The sequence below is a fragment of the Myotis davidii genome, unplaced genomic scaffold, assembly GCF_000327345.1.
Source record: "Myotis davidii unplaced genomic scaffold, ASM32734v1 scaffold1011, whole genome shotgun sequence".
Taxonomy (NCBI): domain Eukaryota; kingdom Metazoa; phylum Chordata; class Mammalia; order Chiroptera; family Vespertilionidae; genus Myotis; species Myotis davidii.
This window is the reverse complement of record NW_006282880.1, coordinates 219,750-239,613: the sequence shown is the minus strand read 5'-3', so window position 1 is coordinate 239,613 and position 19,864 is coordinate 219,750. Positions and strand designations below refer to the sequence as shown.

Here is a 19,864-nt window from a genome sequence, read left to right as displayed (position 1 = left end):
GCGATAGAGTGCCTTTCTGTGCTAAGTGTCCCAATTACCTGAGGTGGACACTCTTGGTGCACCCCCTTGTGGGCTTTGTGCACAGTCTTGTTGTAATTAAGCCTTGATTGTTGTAGTTATCACTGTGAGGAACTGACCTCCAGGCCAATTGTCTGTGAGAATCAGCTGTGTCTGCAGTGGGAGAACTTCTGTGCTGGAGACACCCCTCTGGGGCTAGAGTTGCTTCGATGGGGCTTTGGTGCTCACTGAGCCTGCCCCCTGAGTGTGTCTTTTATGGTTCCACTCTGACCTCTGGGCTTCATGGCTCCTTGATCTCTAGGGAGGTGCTAATCTAGCCTTTGCCTGAGGCTATCCAGCAAAAGTCTCCCTGCAGGGCTTGGGTGGGGAGGGTCCCACGGGATCAACCGGGATCAACCGGGTGGCGTTAGCAATTATGGCTGCTCTCAGTCTTGCCCTCAGAGGCTCTGCTTCTCAGTGTCCCAGTAATCGCTGCAAGCCCCACGGAGAGAAAGCTGCCCTCGAGTTCCGAATGCTGCCAGATAGTCCCGCTTCTCCGGTATGATTCTGGGTCCCTAGAGACTCGCCTGGAACTGGAGCTCAGAGCCTGAGACTCCCTCCTGATTGAAAACAACCACGCCCTCAGCTGCCAGCCGGCTCTGCATGCACTCTGCACCTTAGTATTTTACTTCAGCACTGCGCCTCCTCTGAGTCTCAGTATGCTTTTCTCTTTCCTCCTAGTTGTAGAAAGAAGTAAAATTTTCTATAGATTTTTCTGAATGTAATTATTTCCTTACAAGAAATTTGATTAGAATGTTGCTTTCTCAAAAACTGAATTAACTATGCCAGTTATACTTTTGTTATGTGTCATGCATAGAAAGCCAATTAACAAAAATGTTAATATTTCCAGGTTATTTTTGAAAAAGTCCAAATTCATAACAGTTCTAAATATGTAAATATTTAATATTAATAAAAATTTAGTTGGTGACCATAAATGTTATAGAGTTCAAGGTGAATCTAGAGTTTATCCCATGTGACTGATTTTTACACATATATTGGTTTAAGCTTTAATTGCAATAATCCTGGGTAAGTTGATTTTAAATTAATTGGTGTGTTACCTTAACTTGTATATCAGGTGGTTCATTATTACCATCAGCCTTCTCCTTATTTATTAAGTTGCTTGCTTTGGGAATTGGATATATCTTTTCTCAACAAGACCAGGAATCTAACCTGGGAGTATCCAATATCACTACCTTCTGTAGTTTTTGTTGTTATTTAACATGTATTCATTTCTAAGCATATTCAGATGATTTCACGTTACCTAAAACTTTTAATTTTTTTAGTACTATGAAGGTGTACAAGTAATGCCAGAAAACATTTGAATACGTAACTTCATATTTTTTTTCTCACACTAATAAAAGTAGAAAAATAGATACAGTAGTTCCCCCTTATTCACAGGGGATTATGTTCCAAGACTCCTAGTAGATGACTGAAACCGTGGATAGTACAAATACCATATATACAATGTTTTTTCCTGTGCATACACACGTATGATAGAAGTTTAATTTATAAGTTAGGCACAGTAAGAGATTGACAATAATAACTAAAAGTAAAATAGAACAGTTATAATAAACTGTAGTAAAAGTTAAATGAATAAAGTCTCTCTAAAATACCTTATTGTACTGTACGCACCCTGCTTTATGATATGAGATGATAAAATGCCTCAGTAATGAGGCTACTCAGGAAGGTGCACAATTTAAAACTTATGAATTGTTTCTTTCTGGAATTGTATAGCTCATATTTTCAGACCACAGCTGATTGCGGGTAACTGAAACTGTGGAGAGGGAAACTGCAGATAAGGGGGCCTATATGTGTTTTTTGAAATTCTTTGTGTGAATTTTAGGAAAAATTTACCTATTTGATTTTACTTCTTAATACTTTTACATTATTGCCTACTAAATGTGTCTTTACTGATTATATATTTCTTGTATAGCTACTTTGTAAATATCCACTTGTCTAGACTGAAAAACAAAAACAATGTGTATTTGCAAGGTGTTTTCTGCTAATATATGCATTTTTGTTGCATGTGTTGTTAGTAGAATATGAAGGATCTTATTTGTGACACAGAAGAATAGATGTTAAGACTTTTCTAACCCCACTTTTGTTATTTACTATACTCTTTGTTTTTCGGTATGTTCAATACATTTTACAAATTTCTTTATAATTCTTTTGTGTGACATTTTGCTCCATAGCTTTCTCTTTATCTCAAAGGCAGACTTTCTCTGACATGTAACAAAATTAGACTTTTTTTCTTTCCTCTTTTAATTGTTTTCAGTTGGTTTTCTTTTCCCCTTGCCACTGGCATGATCATTTGTGAGGTTGGACATACTCAGAGTTGGCTGTCCTATTCCATGAGATAATCAGCCTGAGCCTGAACCAACCCAGAAATGGGTGGTAATGTTCTGATGCATGCGGTTTTTCTGTGTATTCAGACCGTCATTACTAATATACCATGTTGGTATTAGGATGAGAGACTTTAGATTAAACCTGGTAATTCTGTGGTAATCTCACCTATGACTATGGCTCCCGCATCTGAAATCTGAAATGTAATTAGATTAACACTTTGGTTGTTTCTAAGAATGAATTATTGCTCCATAATTCAGGTTTTTGGGTTTTTTTACTTAGGTGATTCTTAAATGCAAATGAATGTTGTCTTTATTATAGAGCATTACCAAGCAAACATTAGAGGAGCCAGGATGTAAATTTAGCATAACATTTGTCATTGGTCCTGCATTTATAAACTTGTTATCAGGAGACTTGGTCCAGATTACCTTGGACCACCTTGGTATCTAAATATGCTTTTTTATAAATGAAATGCCATTTTCCTCATTACTAGGGCAAGTGTCCTCATTTTTCTAGGTATAAGTCTTACTTAGTTAGCCATACACATTGACCTGGTTCTTTCTTTTTTATCCATTTGTACAACAGTTGGCCCCATTAATGGATTAATGAATATGGTCTGTCAGGCTTGTCCTCAGTGGAACTAATACTGTCCTCAGTGTTGTAGCATATTGGATTTAATTTGCTGAAAAAATGCCTTACATAAAACTGGAATTAAAAGGAGGAATTAAGAACTCAAACTTTCTTACCTATTTTGTAGGAGTTATTCATATTGCAATAATTTAGGGAACATTTATTGACTGCCTAGTACATGCCAGACACTGTTACAGACTGGGTATTTAGAGCTTACAGATTCCATTTAATTTTTGGTAGGAAGCGTAGTTGAAAATAGTTTTTTGGATTTTTCTTAACCTTATAAGAATCCATTGTATGTCTTCTTTGGTGGTGTCTAAAGCTTAATAAAAACTAAAAGGCTGTGAATGTTCTAGAGTTTTCCTAGTTTTCTTGCTACTTTGGTTTAGCAAAAATTATCCTTTGTTGGAAGAAAAAGAATATAAAACTTGTGGCTTAATTTTTCAGTTTTTGGAGTGGGGGGTATCAAAGTGTGTATCACCAAGACAATGTTTAAATGAAAAATTATTTTAGCTTGAAATTAAGACATTATTAATTTAAGAACACTTTTTCCCTGCTTTAGAAATCACGTAATTAAGGAGCTTGAGACAGAAAAAGAAATCAAAGCCAATGGAATGAACAGTTGGAATGAAGAAGATGCAAGTAGTGATTTTAGTTTTGCGGAGCTGGAGCAGATCTTTCCAGAAAGGAAACAAAACGGGATTCCGCCTCACAGAGACAGCCCTGCCATTTTCAATGGCCACACTCATAGCTCTAATGGTGCCTTAAAGATACAGGATTGCTGGGTGCCTGTAGGCAACAGTGTTGCCAGCAGGCTTTCTCCAGACTCTACCCAGAGGGAAGAGAAGGCTGAGAATAGCAGCACCGACTTCAGAGACTGCAGTGTGCAGCTGTCGCAACAAAGCACCAGGAACACAGATGCCGTGCGGAATCCACACAGAACTAATTCCTTCTCATTAACATCTTTGCACAGTAACACTAAAATAAATGGTGCGCACTACTCCACTCTTCAGGGGCCTTCAAGCACAAAAAGCACTTCAGGACCTACTCTTAGCAAGGCAGCGCCTTCAGTGCCATCCAGACCCTCAGACTGCAGTTTTATTTCAGACTTCTATTCTCGTTCAAGACTGCATCACATATCAACGTGGAAGTGTGAATTAACTGAGTTTGTCAATACCCTACAAAGACAAAGTAATGGTATCTTCCCAGGAAGGGAAAAGTTAAAAAAAATGAAAACAGGCAGGTCTGCCCTTGTTGTAACTGACACAGGTAGATACTAAAATTGTTTTCTTAATCAACAGCTTTTCTTGATCATTTTGTTCTTAAGCTATCATTGGTATGCTGATCAATACTAAGCTTAAAAGTCTTTGGCAACAGCAAGTTACATAGTTTACAGAAAGAATAATATTATAGAAAACTTATTTATTGGAATAATTTTTACAAAATTAGGTTTTAGTGTGGCTGATATTTTCTAGCTAATTTAAACAGTAACAAGGTTTTCAACATTCATTCATCATGTAGACCTTAACAGTTTAAGTTTTGAACTATGTAAAAGATAACGTATTATATTGAGTGCTTAAAGTCCTGTAAGAATGAATTGGTTTGGTAAGAGTAACTGTTAATTTCTAAAAGCTTGCATCATAATGATTTTTAAATAATTAAATAACTTTGACATAGTTATAATTGCAGTGGTGAACTTTTAGAAGGATTAAGTATTTTCACATATAAGTAGATCGGTTAATTGTAATTTTTTTACTTATCAAAATAACAAAACTAAAAATAATCTATATTTCTGTACCAGTTATTATAAATTAGTATCTGGTTTGAGGTTTTAGTTGCTTTTTACAGATTATACATCCCCTCCCGCCCCCCACTCCGCCAAGGGGAAGGGATCTCTGAGAACATCTACTATTACCCTTTAAGTTATAGCTGTGGAAACTGAGGTACAGAGAGAAGCTCATGGTTATGCCCTAGAAAGTGAGGGAACTCTCTTTTTTTAATGTGTTTTGCTGGTTGACATATTCTTAAATGCTTTTTGTTATTTCTGAAATACTTCAGAATAATGTTACAGGTATTAGATTATCTTGACATCATGCCTTGGCCTTGTAACCTAAAGGTCATTTAATTTTGAAAGCTTCAAAGAATTCATATGCATTAGTTACATGAATGGGAATAAAATGGGAAGTTTTGTATGAAAGTACTCAATAGGTATTTGATATATGCATTCTGTACTAGAATATTTAAAACCATTATTTTGGGTTGTTTACATCGTTTATACAATACTTTAATGTAGCAGAATTAATACTGTTAAGATTTATAAGGCAATTTTGAAGGTAATATAGAAGGTAGTAAGGAATTGTGTGGCTTTGGAGTAGATAACATACTCTGACGCAAACCCTCACTCTTTTACTCTCATGAAGCAAGACCATGGGCACATCAGTTCCCCTCTCTGAGTCTCAGTTTCCTCCCTGCAGTGGAATGCTATTCCATCATGCTCACCTGGTGGGGTTGGGAACTTAAGGAAGATAACATGAACAAAGGCTCAGAGGCCTTGCATATAGAACAGTGGTTCTCAACCTTCTAGCCCTTTAAATACAGTTCCTCATGTTGTGACCCAACCATAAAATTATTTTCATTGCTACTTCATAACTGTAATGTTGCTACTGTTATGAATTGTAATATAAATATCTGATATGCAGGATGGTCTTAGGCGACCCCTGTGAAAGGGTCGTTCGACCACCAAAGGGGTTGAGAACCGGTGATACAGAACTACGTAAATGCGTTGCAGTCAGAATTTAATAAATGGAGTGGCCTGAACCTTTTGGGCAGTAGATGTAAGTTTTTGGAAGCCTGTTGTGAAGAGAAAACTTCAGTACTAGTATTCTTTAATCCACCAGAGGAAAACTCCTTTATGAGACCAGAACTTTATATAATCTCAGGGGTCATATTTCCAAGGCTGTCCACCCTGCAGGGCGAGGGGAAAGGGTAAGGTGAGACTGATAGGGAGGAAAGCTCTGGTTGTGGCTGGATTAGAGTTAAACTAACCCGATAGCCTCCCTGTTGCTCAGGATGATTAGAAGCCAGAGACCTTAGGAGAGAACACTCATATAAGGGTGAGAGCTGACTTTTGATAGTGTTTAAATGCATGAAGAGAATTTACACATAGATTTTGCTTCTTTAGTTATTTTTTTAAGTGTGTCTGTTTAGAACAACTTTATTGTGGCTTGAGGGCTCTGAATCAGACTGCATGGGATTGAATGCCAGCTCAGTCTCTTACTGGCTGTGTGACTTAATAAGCAAGTTATTATCTGTAAAATAAGGATAATAAGATTGCCTGTCTCATAGTGTTGAAATTCTCACATGTAAACCTCCTGCAACAGTGGTTGACACCTACCAAGCACTCATTAATGGCAGTAGTTTTTATTTTATCAAAGAATATTTGTAGACTACATTTGAAGTTACTGAGCTCTATGTAACTAAGTATATAAAAACACCTTTATACAATTTTATAAAATAGCACACAGAAATGTTAAGCATTAGACAAATTGTTAATTTGAGACTTTATTAGAATATACACTAGGAAGAAAACATGGTATGAAAATTGATTTTAATTGGGAAGCTCAGTCTGTATTTGAACTACTTTTAGAGCTAAAGAAACTGAGATTTTCCTTTTCTTGAGGTGATAGAAATAATCTATAATAGGTTCTATATTTTTTAAGACTCCTACTTGTAAGCACTTAAAAATATAATTTGTAAAATTAACTAGACCTGTTACTTTTATATTAAAAATTAGTTTGGGTTTTGAACATTCTCTTTTTCCTTCTAGGAAATATGTCAGTATTGAGTTCACCCAGACATCAGAGCTGTATAATGCATGTTGATATGGATTGCTTCTTTGTATCAGTGGGTATACGAAATAGGCCAGATCTCAAAGGTCTGTATTCTTTTTGATGTTTTCAGAAACTTCATATGTTATTATAAATAAATATATATTCTAAGGATCACAAAATATCTATTTTTAAATATATTTTTATTGCTTTCAGAGAGGAAGGGAGAGGGAGAGAAAAATAGAAATATCAACCATGAGAAAGAATCATTGATTGGCTGCTTCCTGCACGCCCCCACCGGGGATCAAGCTTGCAGCCGGGGCAGACCGGGAATGGAACCATGACCTCCTGGTTTATAGGTCGATGCTCAACCACTGAGCCATGCTGGGCCATAAAATATTTTTTAAGAAGTATTTCTAATTTTCCTTGGCAGAATCAATTCCTGCTTCTAAATTTTCTGGACTCTGTTATCATGAGAAATATGTTTTTCTGCCTATGGAAATCAGGTCTTTAGGGAAGAACTCTTCAACTGAGGTCTCTGTCGTCTTAGACTAATGTAGGGAGGGACCTGCATTGGGCATTTTCCATATTTTTATTTATATTTACTATTACTTTGTTAGTAAATGGGAATTTTTATGGTAACATATGTCTTTATGACTTGGGTTACTATACTTCCTCTTGAATAAATAACTATTCTGTACATAGTGAACATTCAGTTTTTTAATTGTAATTTTGTGTTACTGAATATCACTAAAATATGTTGTCATCTATGCAGTCTTTGTTTTAATTGAATTTGAAATATTTGTTAGCTAACCAGTACTTTAAAATATACTTATTCTGGATTTTTCAGTGGTTCCTTCTGTGTCTGAGAGATGTAACATTTTCTTCGGAGAGTCAGTTCTTCCCTTATGGACAGCACAGAGCTACTGGGATTAATACCAGAGCTTTATTTTTGTCACAAGTAGTTGCTGCTTCACCTCTGAAAGGAGTATTTAAATGTTAAAAAATTGATTTAGCCCATTAGTGACTTCTTTATTATTGTTTATTAATTTTTGTTCTCACAACAAATGCATCCAGTAAAATATGTGTGAAGTAATTATGCTGTAGTTTTAGAAGTTACAGTTATCTCATAACTTAACACACACATGCAGAAGTGATACTGAAACATTTTTATAAATAAACCAAAATAGGACTATATACTGAACATTTGATTAAATAGTAGGTGAGGTTGTGATTCCTCTGCATATATGTTGTGTCTCTTGGTGTAAAATTAGGTTTGTTTAGGTATTGCTCTATTTTTCTGATATCGGAAATATTAAAAATCTAGATTAGTTAGTTCCTTCTCTCCTTAGCCCCTCCAGTCTAAACCTAGGATCTGAGTTGCCTGTTTTCCAACTGTAAGAAACCAAACAAAAACCATGGAAAGCTAGGTGATAATGTTGTTTTAAAGTTGAATAAATGCATCCAAATTGTCAGTAGTTTACTTTTTTGGGGTGTGCTGAGAAACTTAAATGATTTGTACATGGTGATTGATAATATTCAAAGATAATAATAGCTCCTTTATGGATTAATGCCTAAATAAAGCTAAAGAAAAAATGTCATGTTTTTTAAATCTTTTGAAAATTTTTCCTTTACATATTGTTAGTGTTCTTAACTTCCCTGTACTTAGATTTTAAAATAATTTTATTCTTTTCCTCCCAGGAAAACCCGTGGCTGTTACAAGTAACAGAGGCACAGGAAGGGCACCTCTACGTCCTGGAGCTAACCCCCAGTTGGAGTGGCAGTATTACCAGAATAAAATCCTGAAAGGCAAAGCAGGTACAAATCATGAGCTCTCTTTGAAGTCGTAGTGCTCCTGTTGAAGATTTCTCGCTTTTGCTGTTGGTACTGTCGTTACAGCAACAAAAGCAGTTGAATTAATTAGCTTTTTCATTCAAGTGCTCTAAGGTGTCAGTGATACCTTAAAGCAAAATTGAAATGTAATAATATCTACGACTGACTTATAGTTTTGCTTGGTTGAATTGGATGATGATATTTTCCTGGTACAGAGAGTGAAAAATGTTTTAGAAGTTGTGATTAGTTTGCTTTGTATAAATTTAGATTGGGGATAAAAATCATGGGCATTATTTTGTGGAAGCTTCTAGACTCGCAAGTTAATTGCTAGTTGTTTGGTCACTGATTACAGTAAAGACGCTAAAGTTTATGCTGCTAAAGACTTGTATGAGGCAGTGGAGAATTATATAGAGTAGGACATTTGTTTACTGGAATAAGAAGATAAATATCAGCAATCATTCCTCATATCTTTGTTGAACCTATTTCATATTAGGAACATTTTCTTATCTCTCTGGCTTTTAAATTTTGGCTATTAATAAAATAAAAATCATAAATTTATCAAAATACTATTAAGATTTTCTTGTGGATTTTTTTTCTCCTGAGTATATTTCCTGAGAAGTATTTGCTTAGAAATTAAATTCTTTAACATTAATCAGTTTCTTCGTGGATGTTTGCAAAGCCAAAAAATGTTTTAGTTTGTCAAAACATTTGTTGTTTGTCAGAAAAACGCTAATGAGAAAGTAGTCAGAAATTAGCTGTACAGTGGAATGGAAAGTGTGCAGTTAAATTTCATCCCAATTATTTCAGGTCCCTAAATTTTCAGTTATGAAACCTTAGGTTTGTTTTAGCAATGATCTCAATGAAATTAAGGCCATAGGAAAGCTAGTTGACATCACGAAGGCCTCTTTTTTGGATTAATCTTTTTGTTGGTTGTGATGATCTTTTTACATGGTACAGGTATAAAAGAAAATAATTGTAGATACATACTAGTACATCTTTATGCTTCATGTGTGTCTGTACTTTCCAGATTACCTAAAGCTTTTCTCGGTCTTTAAATCTTTTAAGAGATTTTTAAGGTTCTAATATTTTGAGTGTCATGAGTAGATATTGAGGTAGTGAATATTTTGAGGTTATTGAGATTTAGCTGTATTGCGGTATTTGACAATATGGGCAGTTTCATAAGTATTGGTCGTATGGTTTTGTGGTTTTCTTTCTGTATTTTCTGTGTGGTATTAGAAACCAAGTAGCTTAAGGAAATGCACAACACTTGTCACATATTGGACATTAGTAAAAACTTACTGAATGAACGTTGAAAGAAGGAGAAAATATTATGTGCATACTAGTCAGTAACATCTCTCAGGTACTCAGTGCTCAGTTTCTGGGTAAAAATGTGTTTGCCACACACATTCTTATTCCCACAGTTTGCATCTGGAATTTTGACCTTGTCAAGCAAGCTTTTCTTAGGAGTAGCTGAGAGCCAGTCCTCTTACTCTTTCCTTTCATTCACAAATGATCTGACCATAACCAGTTTGTTAACAAAACTTACTGCTACTGGTCTTCATCAGTTTAGCCACTGGATTTTCATGACATTGTAATGACCTTTTCTAATTCACATCCCTCCATCTCTTGTGTGGATGGTAAACTGGAAGGTAAATATTAGGAGAAATATTGAAATTTCACTTGCCTTTGAAAACTGTCAAAAATAGATTTTTTGTCACTAGAAGAGATGAATATGATACTTTGTACTTTATATTCTTTCTCTTAACTTCATGTCATTCACTTTTGTGTTCTAAGCCTTTTGACCCATTAAGAGCTTACCAAAATAATTGCCACATATAAAATGGATAGATTGCCCCTTATTATAAAGTTTGGTTGCAACTAAGTTTGCACTTAGAACTTGTTACTTAGTACTTGTTTTATCAATGCCCTTGTTCCTCTTTCCTTTTTATTTCCTATCTTTCTCTGGGTCCTTATTAGATATGATACCAAATTGTAAAATTTTGAGGATAAAGTTAGGAATTAGAATCTTTGGCTTCTGCACACTAACCTTAAAAATAAATTCATTTCTAATGTTTTGACTTGTATGTCTAGGCAGAGTATTAGACCAAGTAGCATCTTTAGCCCTTTGTAAAAGCTTTATTTTCTTATTGGTCATATTCAGAAACTCTTGTCTAACAGTGTAAGCAGGACTCTCCATCGTGGCTTCCTTTGGTTAGCTGCCTCCTGAGCGATGCTCAGTGATGCCACTTCTCATTGATGACCCTCATTATCTGGAATCCCTTTATACTCGAGATATCATGGTTGGGCCTTTTTATCCCTCCCGGGATTCCATGATGCAGTGTTTCCTGTCCTTTCAACAACTTCAGTGTTCATTCTAAAGAACAACAGTTTTAAAATTCGTACTAGCCATAGATTTATTCTCAGCGATTTCTTTTTCACAGACTTGGGTCCTGGCCTCTGATTTCTCCAACCGTTCCTCCACATTCTCCATGTGCCCGTCTAGTTTGTCAAGTTTTGATGAGCAGTTCTCTACTTTGCCCTCCAGTGAGGACAGTGTGTCCCTGCATTTCCCCGAATCTCCCTTGAAGCAACACACTCCGCTGGTGGAGGGATCCACGCACTCTGCTGCACAGTGGAAAAGGTCAGCCAGCCCAGCCAAGGGGAACCCCAGGCGCTGCCTCTCAGGCAGGGCCTTGGGAGCGCAGGGACCTCAGATACTGTTCTCACCTCAAGCATGGTTTCTGTAATTCTTAAGACGGGTATCTTAGACTATTTAACTAGCCTTTCAAATATAAGTCATCTAACTCCCCAACTTTTAATGCATAGCTCATGGTTATACATTTGAAAAGCAGCTGGTTGTGGCTGTTCAAGCTTCAACTTTTTGTTATTGTTGTTTAGTTGTAGCCTCTTGAACTGTGATACAATCCTGAAATTCTCAAGGATTTTCAGCTTAGAGTAATGGGCTATTAAAGCTGCTATGTAGTCTTCTAAGACGCTTCAGAAGTAGTCTGTTTTGCATTCTGTCCTTAACTTGTCATACTTTAACACATATTAGTCACAATATATCAGAAATCATAGCTCTAATTATATACTCTGCTGTTTTTATTTTTTATGTAAGTGGGATATGACCTCATTAAGATGCCAGTCCTTGGAGTTTGGTTTGCATTTATGCTTTGCGTGTATGGGTGCCGAATCCAGAAATGCTTATATGGGTTGCATAGTTTGTAAAAAGATGTTGACTACTGGAGTCAAACCAGGAACAGTTGTTTTAGCCCAGAAAGCCAGACACCTAGCCATATTTTTCTGGTAGTGCTTTAACTTGGCTGATTTTTTTATGGAAATTATGTCTCTGAAAAAAGTCGAAGAGAAATGCTGAGCTTTGAGTTGCGTTGCTACAATATACTCAGAATAGGTTTGTCTAGAATTAGCTGAAGTGGTGTATATTGGTCTGGTTTTACTAACTAATGGTATTTTTGTTCATAATAGAACTGTAGCTGAGACTTTTTAGAATTATATTTTTAAAGCATATTCTTCTTGGAGCCTTTAGCATTATCCAAGACTGTAACTGAAGCTGTGTTTTCATCTGTTTCTCAGTATGAGGGAGGCCAAAGGTGGTCCAAAGGAAGTGAAGTGCCTGTAGTTCGCAGACTCTTACACTTGTGTGTGAAGCAGGCAGTTTGGTTTGGATAGGAAGAGATACTGGTGAGCTGTACTATTTAGGCCGGAGTTGCCTTCCATGAAGCAGTTGGTATTCTGACCACACTTAATGTTTAATTGAACCTGCATTGTTAAATCAAAAGTAGAATTTTCTGGAAGGGGGGATAATGTGAAGCTCTTTTACCTGACATATGTTCAAAAGAAAAGTCTTAAATTTAGGATGAAAATTTTTTATGGTATATGACCTACTAAGCCATTGTTTGATCAAATGACTTGTAGGAATTTGATCTTTGTTGAACATGTTAATTAGTTTTAAGTATTGCAGTTCTTTTAGGAAACAGCAAAGAACATTTAGAGAGGTTTATATTTTCCCTTAACCGTTTCCCATGAGAGCGCGCTACTTAATCCTCTGAGGCTATAGGAGGGGTTCCTCATCCTGATCACCTTTCATCCTTGTCCATACAAGAGACTGGGTTCAGGGGATATTTCATATTTAGCTTTTGATCATTTTTTACAATGTATTATTAAAACAGAATACTTTCCATTTATTCCAAGTTTTTATCTGTCTGCTAGTAGAAAACTTAATGGAAACAAACCATTTTAGAATTACAGATTTCCTTTTATTAAATAAGATAAATACCAATGGGGATAAACTATATTTGGAGTTTGCTCAACTTACATATACATTTATTTTTTATTTATAAATTTATTTGTATAAGAAAGGAATGAAAAATACTTTTTTTGAATGGAAGTTAAGGAAAACCAGTTTTTAACATATAATCATTAAATTTTATTATTTTTAAAGCAGATATACCAGATTCATCACTGTGGGAGAATCAAGATTCTGTGCATACTAATGGAATTGACTCTGTTTTGTCGAAGGCTGAAATTGCATCTTGCAGTTATGAAGCCAGGTATGTGAAAATTAGCTATGTTATAATATTTAGGAATGGTTTAATTGTACTTAATTTTTTCATATAATCTTTGGAAGTGGATTCAGACATGGTAGTCAGGCCTGTGATTTAAAAATATACAGACATGTATGGAAAGAAATATTTCTAGCCTTAATTCTTTCCATTTCTTCCCCCCCTCCCCGCCACCTTACAAATGTAGATTTCTTTTTGTTGTTGTTGTTGATCCTCACTCTAGGACAGGGGTCTTCAAACTACGGCCCCGCAGGCCACATGCAAATACAAATATTATATTTGTTCCCGCCAGGGAGGGAATCTGCAACCTGGGTATACGCCCTGATTGGGCGTCAGACCTGCAACTTTTTTGCCGTACAGGACGACATTGCAGTCACCTGAGCCACCCGCCAGGGCTTTTTTTTTTTTTTTTTTTAAGAGAGAATGGAAGGAAAGGGAAGACACAGAGAAACATCAATTGGTTGCTTCCCTTACATGCCCCAACCAGGCATGTACCTCGGTTGCAAGCCGGGGATTGAGCCCGCAACCGAGGTACATGCCATTGACTGGAATCGAACCTGTGACCATTCAGTCCATGGGCCAACGCTCTAACTGAGGAAAACCAGCTAGGGCTGTAGAAAACATTTGATAAATAGTTTCCTGAGGAACCCATAAGTTCTACAGTGGAAATCAAAAGAAATTGGACACTAATTTTTAAACCATTGTCTTCTGAAGCATGGAATTAAAGAATTAGATACTTTTGAATGGGAGAGGCTGTAGTGTTCATCTACTCTAATCATTCCTTTAACAGCTAAGAAAAATCCTTTATGATATTAACCCTTAATACTCAGTTTCTTTTAAAAATTACGTTAAAACTTGATTGCCTATTAAGTTAAAAGTAAATAATTCCATACTGGCCTACTCAATAATCTCACTTATAATTGCAGTGTTGTCTACTTGTTAGCACCAGCTTTGTGAATCTTTATCTTATAGTAAGCTTATACCTTAATTACTGTTGGCTGTCTCAATATAAGAAGAAACAGACATATATATGTTTCTCATACTTAAAAAAAATCAATCATTTAAAAATCTATTATAATAGTTGTGAAAGTAGAAGGAGTAACAATGAATTAATTAAAAAGAGCAGTCTTTTTTTTTTCTTACAACTAAACACGGACATTTTTACCTTTATTCAGCAGGCATTTACACATTGTTGGCAAGTGTTAAAGTATTTAATTTAAAATTTATAAAAACAGTCTTACATCAATTATATTTTTCAGTATTTTATTTATTTTTTGAGAGAGAAGTAGGTAGCATCTTGTGGCTTTGTCATTCATACTTTTAAAAAAGTTGAGATATAATTTCAGGTATACATTATGATTCGATATATGTAACATATTTCAGTCTCAATTAAAAGTTGGGGTTATTTAAGCAAGTCTAATCTGAACAAAAATTTTCAACTCAACGTCATCCAACCAAAATAGTTTATTTAAAATTTTCCAATTGTTTTATAAGAGGATCTTTAAGGAAAAAGCATCATCTGTGTATAATTATAAAATATTTTAAAGTATTTTCCACTTGTGCCATGTCAAACTTTTACTGCTAAACTAACTTTGCCTTTGATGACAAAATTGTTTTAATTTATTTCATTGTTTGTTGATAATGTAACTGAGTTAAAATTTACTTTAGTAAAAAAATAATTGTCAACTACCAATGCCTTTTGGACTAGTCTATTTGTTAGCAGAGGCAAGTTAGAGCTGATCTCATGTTGTGCCCAATAGGCCGGTGTTTTTCTCCCCGACTGAGTTATTGAACAGTGACTTGTGCTTCTGATGGCTGACAGTTGTGTCCCATATCTGGAGGGTGTGATGAAGCCCAGATCCTCTCTCAGACTTTGGGTTTTGCTGGTTGATGAAGTGAAAGCTCCACCTTTCTGTGCTCCTCTTTAGGATCTCTCTTCTCACTCTGTGCCCCCAAGCTGAATGCTGGATTGGCTGCTGAGGCTGCCTCCAAAGTAGAAGTGTTCCAGCTCCTGGTGGGTCTGGATCTCCAGAGCCACACTTGTATCTAGATTCCAGGCTTCTGTTGGGGTTTGGATGGTGCACCTGTATCACAGATGGTGGTTGTCAAGCTGAGTTATTACAGAACAATTGGGCTCATGGTGTATGAGGGCCAAATGGTATGTAGCAAGCCATTTAAATGCCACTTAAATGGCAGATGTTTATTTTAAGGAGATGCAGAAATGATGAGCATGAATTTGAGTTTAAGTTGGGGAAAAACCCACAAAAACCACAATAGTGGAGTTTTGGTCTTTTAATTATAATTTTCCATTTTCTAGATGGCTCATTGCTAAGGAAGGTCTCCAGAAAACAATTTTTGGATACCCTTTTGTTGTGGCTATCAAATAGTTATATTTTCTTTAAGTGGGAAGATTTTTTTTTTATAAAGTCTCTAAATTTTCATTTTCATTTTTATTTTCTTAAACATTTTGTTGATTTTTTTACAGAGAGGAAGGGAGAGAGAGATAGAGAGTTAGAAACATCGGTGGGAGAGAAACATCGATCAGCCGCTTCCTGCACACCTCCCACTGGGGATGTGCCCGCAACCCAGGCACACGCCCTTGACTGGAACCGAACCCGGGACCCTTTAGTCCGCAGGCCGACGCTCTATCCACTGAGCCAAACCGGTTTCGGCTAAGTGGGAAGATTTTTAAAATAATATATTCACAATTATATCAGAGATTTCTAGGTTGGGAGTGGAGACTGGACTTGTGGGGATGGTTAGCCCAGCTTTGTGCATTGATGAGTTTTCAGTAGACAGATTAATAATGGAGTTAGCAAAGGATGGAATGTGGACACCAGCTGGTGGAAGTTACAGAAAGGAGGCTGTGTGAATGTAGGTCAGAATATGCATTATTGTTAGTAGTTTTACCCATACTTACTGAAAGAACACGCTTTGTCTATAAGTGAGAAGGTAGATATGTAGATGAATAGATGATATACAGATATCCTAGAATCATAGATTTTTAAGATCAGATAATTTTTAAACCTGCTTTTATGGGCTTTTGTAAGGACCCTTTGCTCTTCTCAGCGACATAGATGTCTTGTATACTAAATCGACCATGGAAATGACTCAGTGGTTAATTTTTTTTATATTGTCTATCCAACATCAAAAATAATTGTCTGAGTGTAGTATGTGACCAGAAAAAGCATGATCTCTGCTGCGTGAACTGGGAACAGCTGTTTCTGCCACACACACTCAGAAAGTATTGGTGTGTACACTGCATGGGACTTTAGCGGGAGGAATAAGAAAGAAGTCATTGTAGTAGAGAGTAACTTTGAAACAAATCTCATTTCTCAACCATCTACTCAAGGTATTTTGCTTCCCTTGGTTATGGAAACCTCTTGGATTTCCTTTTTTGTTTGTAGCGTCCTTACAGTGTCCAGTGGCTCCTAAACACTTGTCTCAGGATGTCCATTTGCACGAGTACATGAGGAGCTGTATTCTATTTTTCTAAGTGTTAGGCCCTGAACATTTTGTATAAGTGAAAATTTTGAAAAGGAAATTATTGTAAATCTAAGAATATGATGTTTATAGGAATCATGTAACACATTTCTTTAAAAATGAATAATTACTTTTGTAAGTTTAGCTTTTATAGGCTGAACCTATATACCTAGCATTGGAAATATTTTACCCAATAATGTAAAATATTTTACACTATTGGGTAAAATATTTACATTTCTAAATATTATGGCAAAAGTAGGTTTACTGGTGTTCATATGGAAAATATTACAATAAGTGATAATAATACAAGAATAAACTCGTTTCATGTACTCACAACTGGACACCTTTTTGTTTTTAATATATTTTTATTGATTTCAGAGAGGAGGGGAGAGGAAGATAGAAATATCAACGATGAGAGAGAATCATTGATCAGCTGCCTCCTGCATGCCCCCTTACCGGGAATGGAGCCCACAGGCGGGGCTGTACACCTACTTTTGCCCCACCCCTGTATATATACTGCCCTACCGTACTAATGAAGACCCATTGATTATATCCATTCTTGGGGGGATGAAGGCAGACATCCTCATGATCGTCCTGAGGCTAGTTTCATTCACGTTTCTTATCTACCACCTCCCAAAATGCCTGAGACATAAAATTTTGTGAAATGAATAAAATAATTTGTTTTACCTTCTGTTTTGTCTGTCATCACTTCCTTTATGGTCATTTTTTCTTTCTGTTAGATCTTTCTCATTTATTAGGGGCTTTGCAGTTAGATAATTATAACTGTTTTTGTATATATGAGAAATGCATGTGATTTTGCATTTTTTTGTGTGTAAGTTGGAGGATTCTTTTTTTCTTGGCTTTCACTTTTGGTCTCAGATGGGAGGATGCCAGAGGCCTCTCAGTAATTAGACTACGTTTCTTAAAACAGAGCACACGCCATACTAAGTAAGCACTTAGTAAATATTTATTGAATGTATGTATAGAATAACCACTTGATGTATTTCCATAGGAGTATATAATCTGGTGAAAACATTGCTCATTATTTTGCTTGTGTTTTTACCTTTTTTTCTTGATTCATTATAGAGGAGTAAAATGGAATTTTACTAATTATGTAGAAGTCCACAGTTATACTTCTGTGCTGAATGCTCCAGATATCAAAGGTAGTGTGGGGCATTGAGGCACACAACAAGATGTAAAATTTACCATTTTCAATTAGATCCCTCAAAGTGCTAGAACCCTGGCTCCTGCCCAGACTGATGTCCTGCCATACACAGTGCTGTTGGCATCTCAGCCACTGTGGAGGCACCTGCGGAGCTTGGAATTGGTCAGTGGGAACCGGGTGGTAGTGGGACGGGTACATTTTGTCTGCTGGTCACATAGCGCTGCTTTGTATAGTCTTTTGTTTATATTTTGTCTTTGGGGGATGAGTCCTGGCCAAATGGTTCCTGTGTCAGAAAGAAAGCCTCTCTTGGATTCCTGCTCCCTGTGGTTGAGATATCTCCAGCACATGGAGCTGGTGTCTGCAAAGGGGCCAAAGGTGTGAGTCTTAGGAGAAATCTTCCATTGCCAGCAGGAGGCAAACATTGTGATAGCATATTTTGGCAAATCTCCATGTGTCATTCACACTAATCAGACAATTGTGGAATTCTCCTTTGGGGGGAAGACAAACCTGTAAGGTATTTTTATGTTTATTTTTATCCCTAATGAGAATGGAGTTAAATGAAAATTAGTGTATTAGGGGCTTGGGATATGGTATCACGTATTTGATACTTTATTTTGCATTTAATATTTTTTAGTATAACTTCCATTATGTCTTTTTTTTTTTCTCTAGACAAGTTGGTATTAAGAATGGAATGTTTTTTGGGTACGCTAAACAACTTTGTCCTAATCTTCAAGCTGTTCCATATGATTTTCATGCATATAAGGAAGTTGCACGCACGATGTATGAGACATTGGCAAGGTATGGTTTGTGATATCGTCACTGTGTGTCTGTCCCGCTTCTTCTATCTGATATTAAAGAGTCCTGTTGCTTTCAGATGATCAGAGTTGCGCCTTTTTTTTCTTAATATATTTGTATTGATTTCAGAGATGAAGGGAGACTCCAGGAGAAAGAGATAGAAACATCAATCATGAGAGAGAATCATTGATTGGCTGCCCCCTGCACTCCCCCTACTGGGGTTGGATCCCGCAACCAGGGCATGTGCCCTGACTGAGAATGGAATCGTGACTTCCTGGTTCATAGGTCGATGCTCACCCACTGAACCACGCTGCAGGGCTGTTCGTTGCTTTTGATAGACTTTTTTTCTCTCAGGAACCCTTTCCTCAGCATTCCAGTATGGCAGCCTGTCCTCCTTTCTTTGGGCAGATCCAATAATCGGTAGTTCCATCTTTTTGTGCTGCTAAACTTGGTCAGAATCTGATTGTATAATGTATACTAGAGGTCGGCCCTCGCAGCCCCGGCTTCGTCTGGAAAGATGTCCAATCTAATTAGCATATTATGCTTTTATTAGTATAGATAACTTGTAGTCAATGGTTCTAGTTTTCTTTCCATGCAACCAGACAAATGAAGGATAGGAATTTTTAACCCCTTGAGTGCCGGGGATTGTGATCGCGCTCCTCCTGTCTTTCGCGAAAAGTGCCAGGAGCACTATCAAAGCTTTGAAACGGCGTCCAGTTCTAAGTCTGCTTTTATTAGTGATGATGATATTGCTAAATATGTCAATGTAGTAAAGGTTTCCTTAAGTTTTTGAATATGTAACTTCATTTACTTGCGATTCATAATTTTTTCCCTAAACTGCTATAAAATCAGCAAAAATGCCTTGGCAATTTTAGCATAGTTCCTAGGATATTGGTTGGCACTCAAAGGGTTAAACCTGGTTATTCCCTTTTAATACATTGGAATTATTGTTTTGTTTAAAATTAGAATTGATGGTGAACAAGTAGAGACTCTCTAAAGCCCTTTGTCTTCTAAAATTAGTAGATATGCCAGAGTTAGTTTCTGTAAAAGTTAGTTTTAGTAATAGTTTCAAGGTGCTTGATTAGTTGGCTTGAGAAAAGGAGATTAATTTTTAAAATGTTTACAGGGTAGGTATATATATATATATA

At 36.4% G+C, this 19,864-nt stretch overlaps 1 protein-coding gene across 3 annotated transcripts in view; it reads left to right on the top strand.

Moving 5' to 3' along the window:
* The window catches only part of REV1 (REV1, DNA directed polymerase), an 81,097-nt gene that overhangs the window by 35,348 nt on the left and 25,885 nt on the right, over window positions 1–19,864 (top strand). For 2 of the 3 annotated variants that reach the window (XM_006753313.2, XM_015561858.1), the window contains exons 5-9: window positions 3,593–4,299; window positions 6,857–6,964; window positions 8,559–8,675; window positions 13,153–13,261; window positions 18,591–18,719. In XM_006753313.2, the coding sequence (XP_006753376.1) occupies window positions 3,593–4,299; window positions 6,857–6,964; window positions 8,559–8,675; window positions 13,153–13,261; window positions 18,591–18,719 (1,170 nt within the window). The remainder of the gene's footprint in view (window positions 1–3,592; window positions 4,300–6,856; window positions 6,965–8,558; window positions 8,676–13,152; window positions 13,262–18,590; window positions 18,720–19,864) is intronic. The other variant, XM_015561850.1, reaches the window with a different exon arrangement.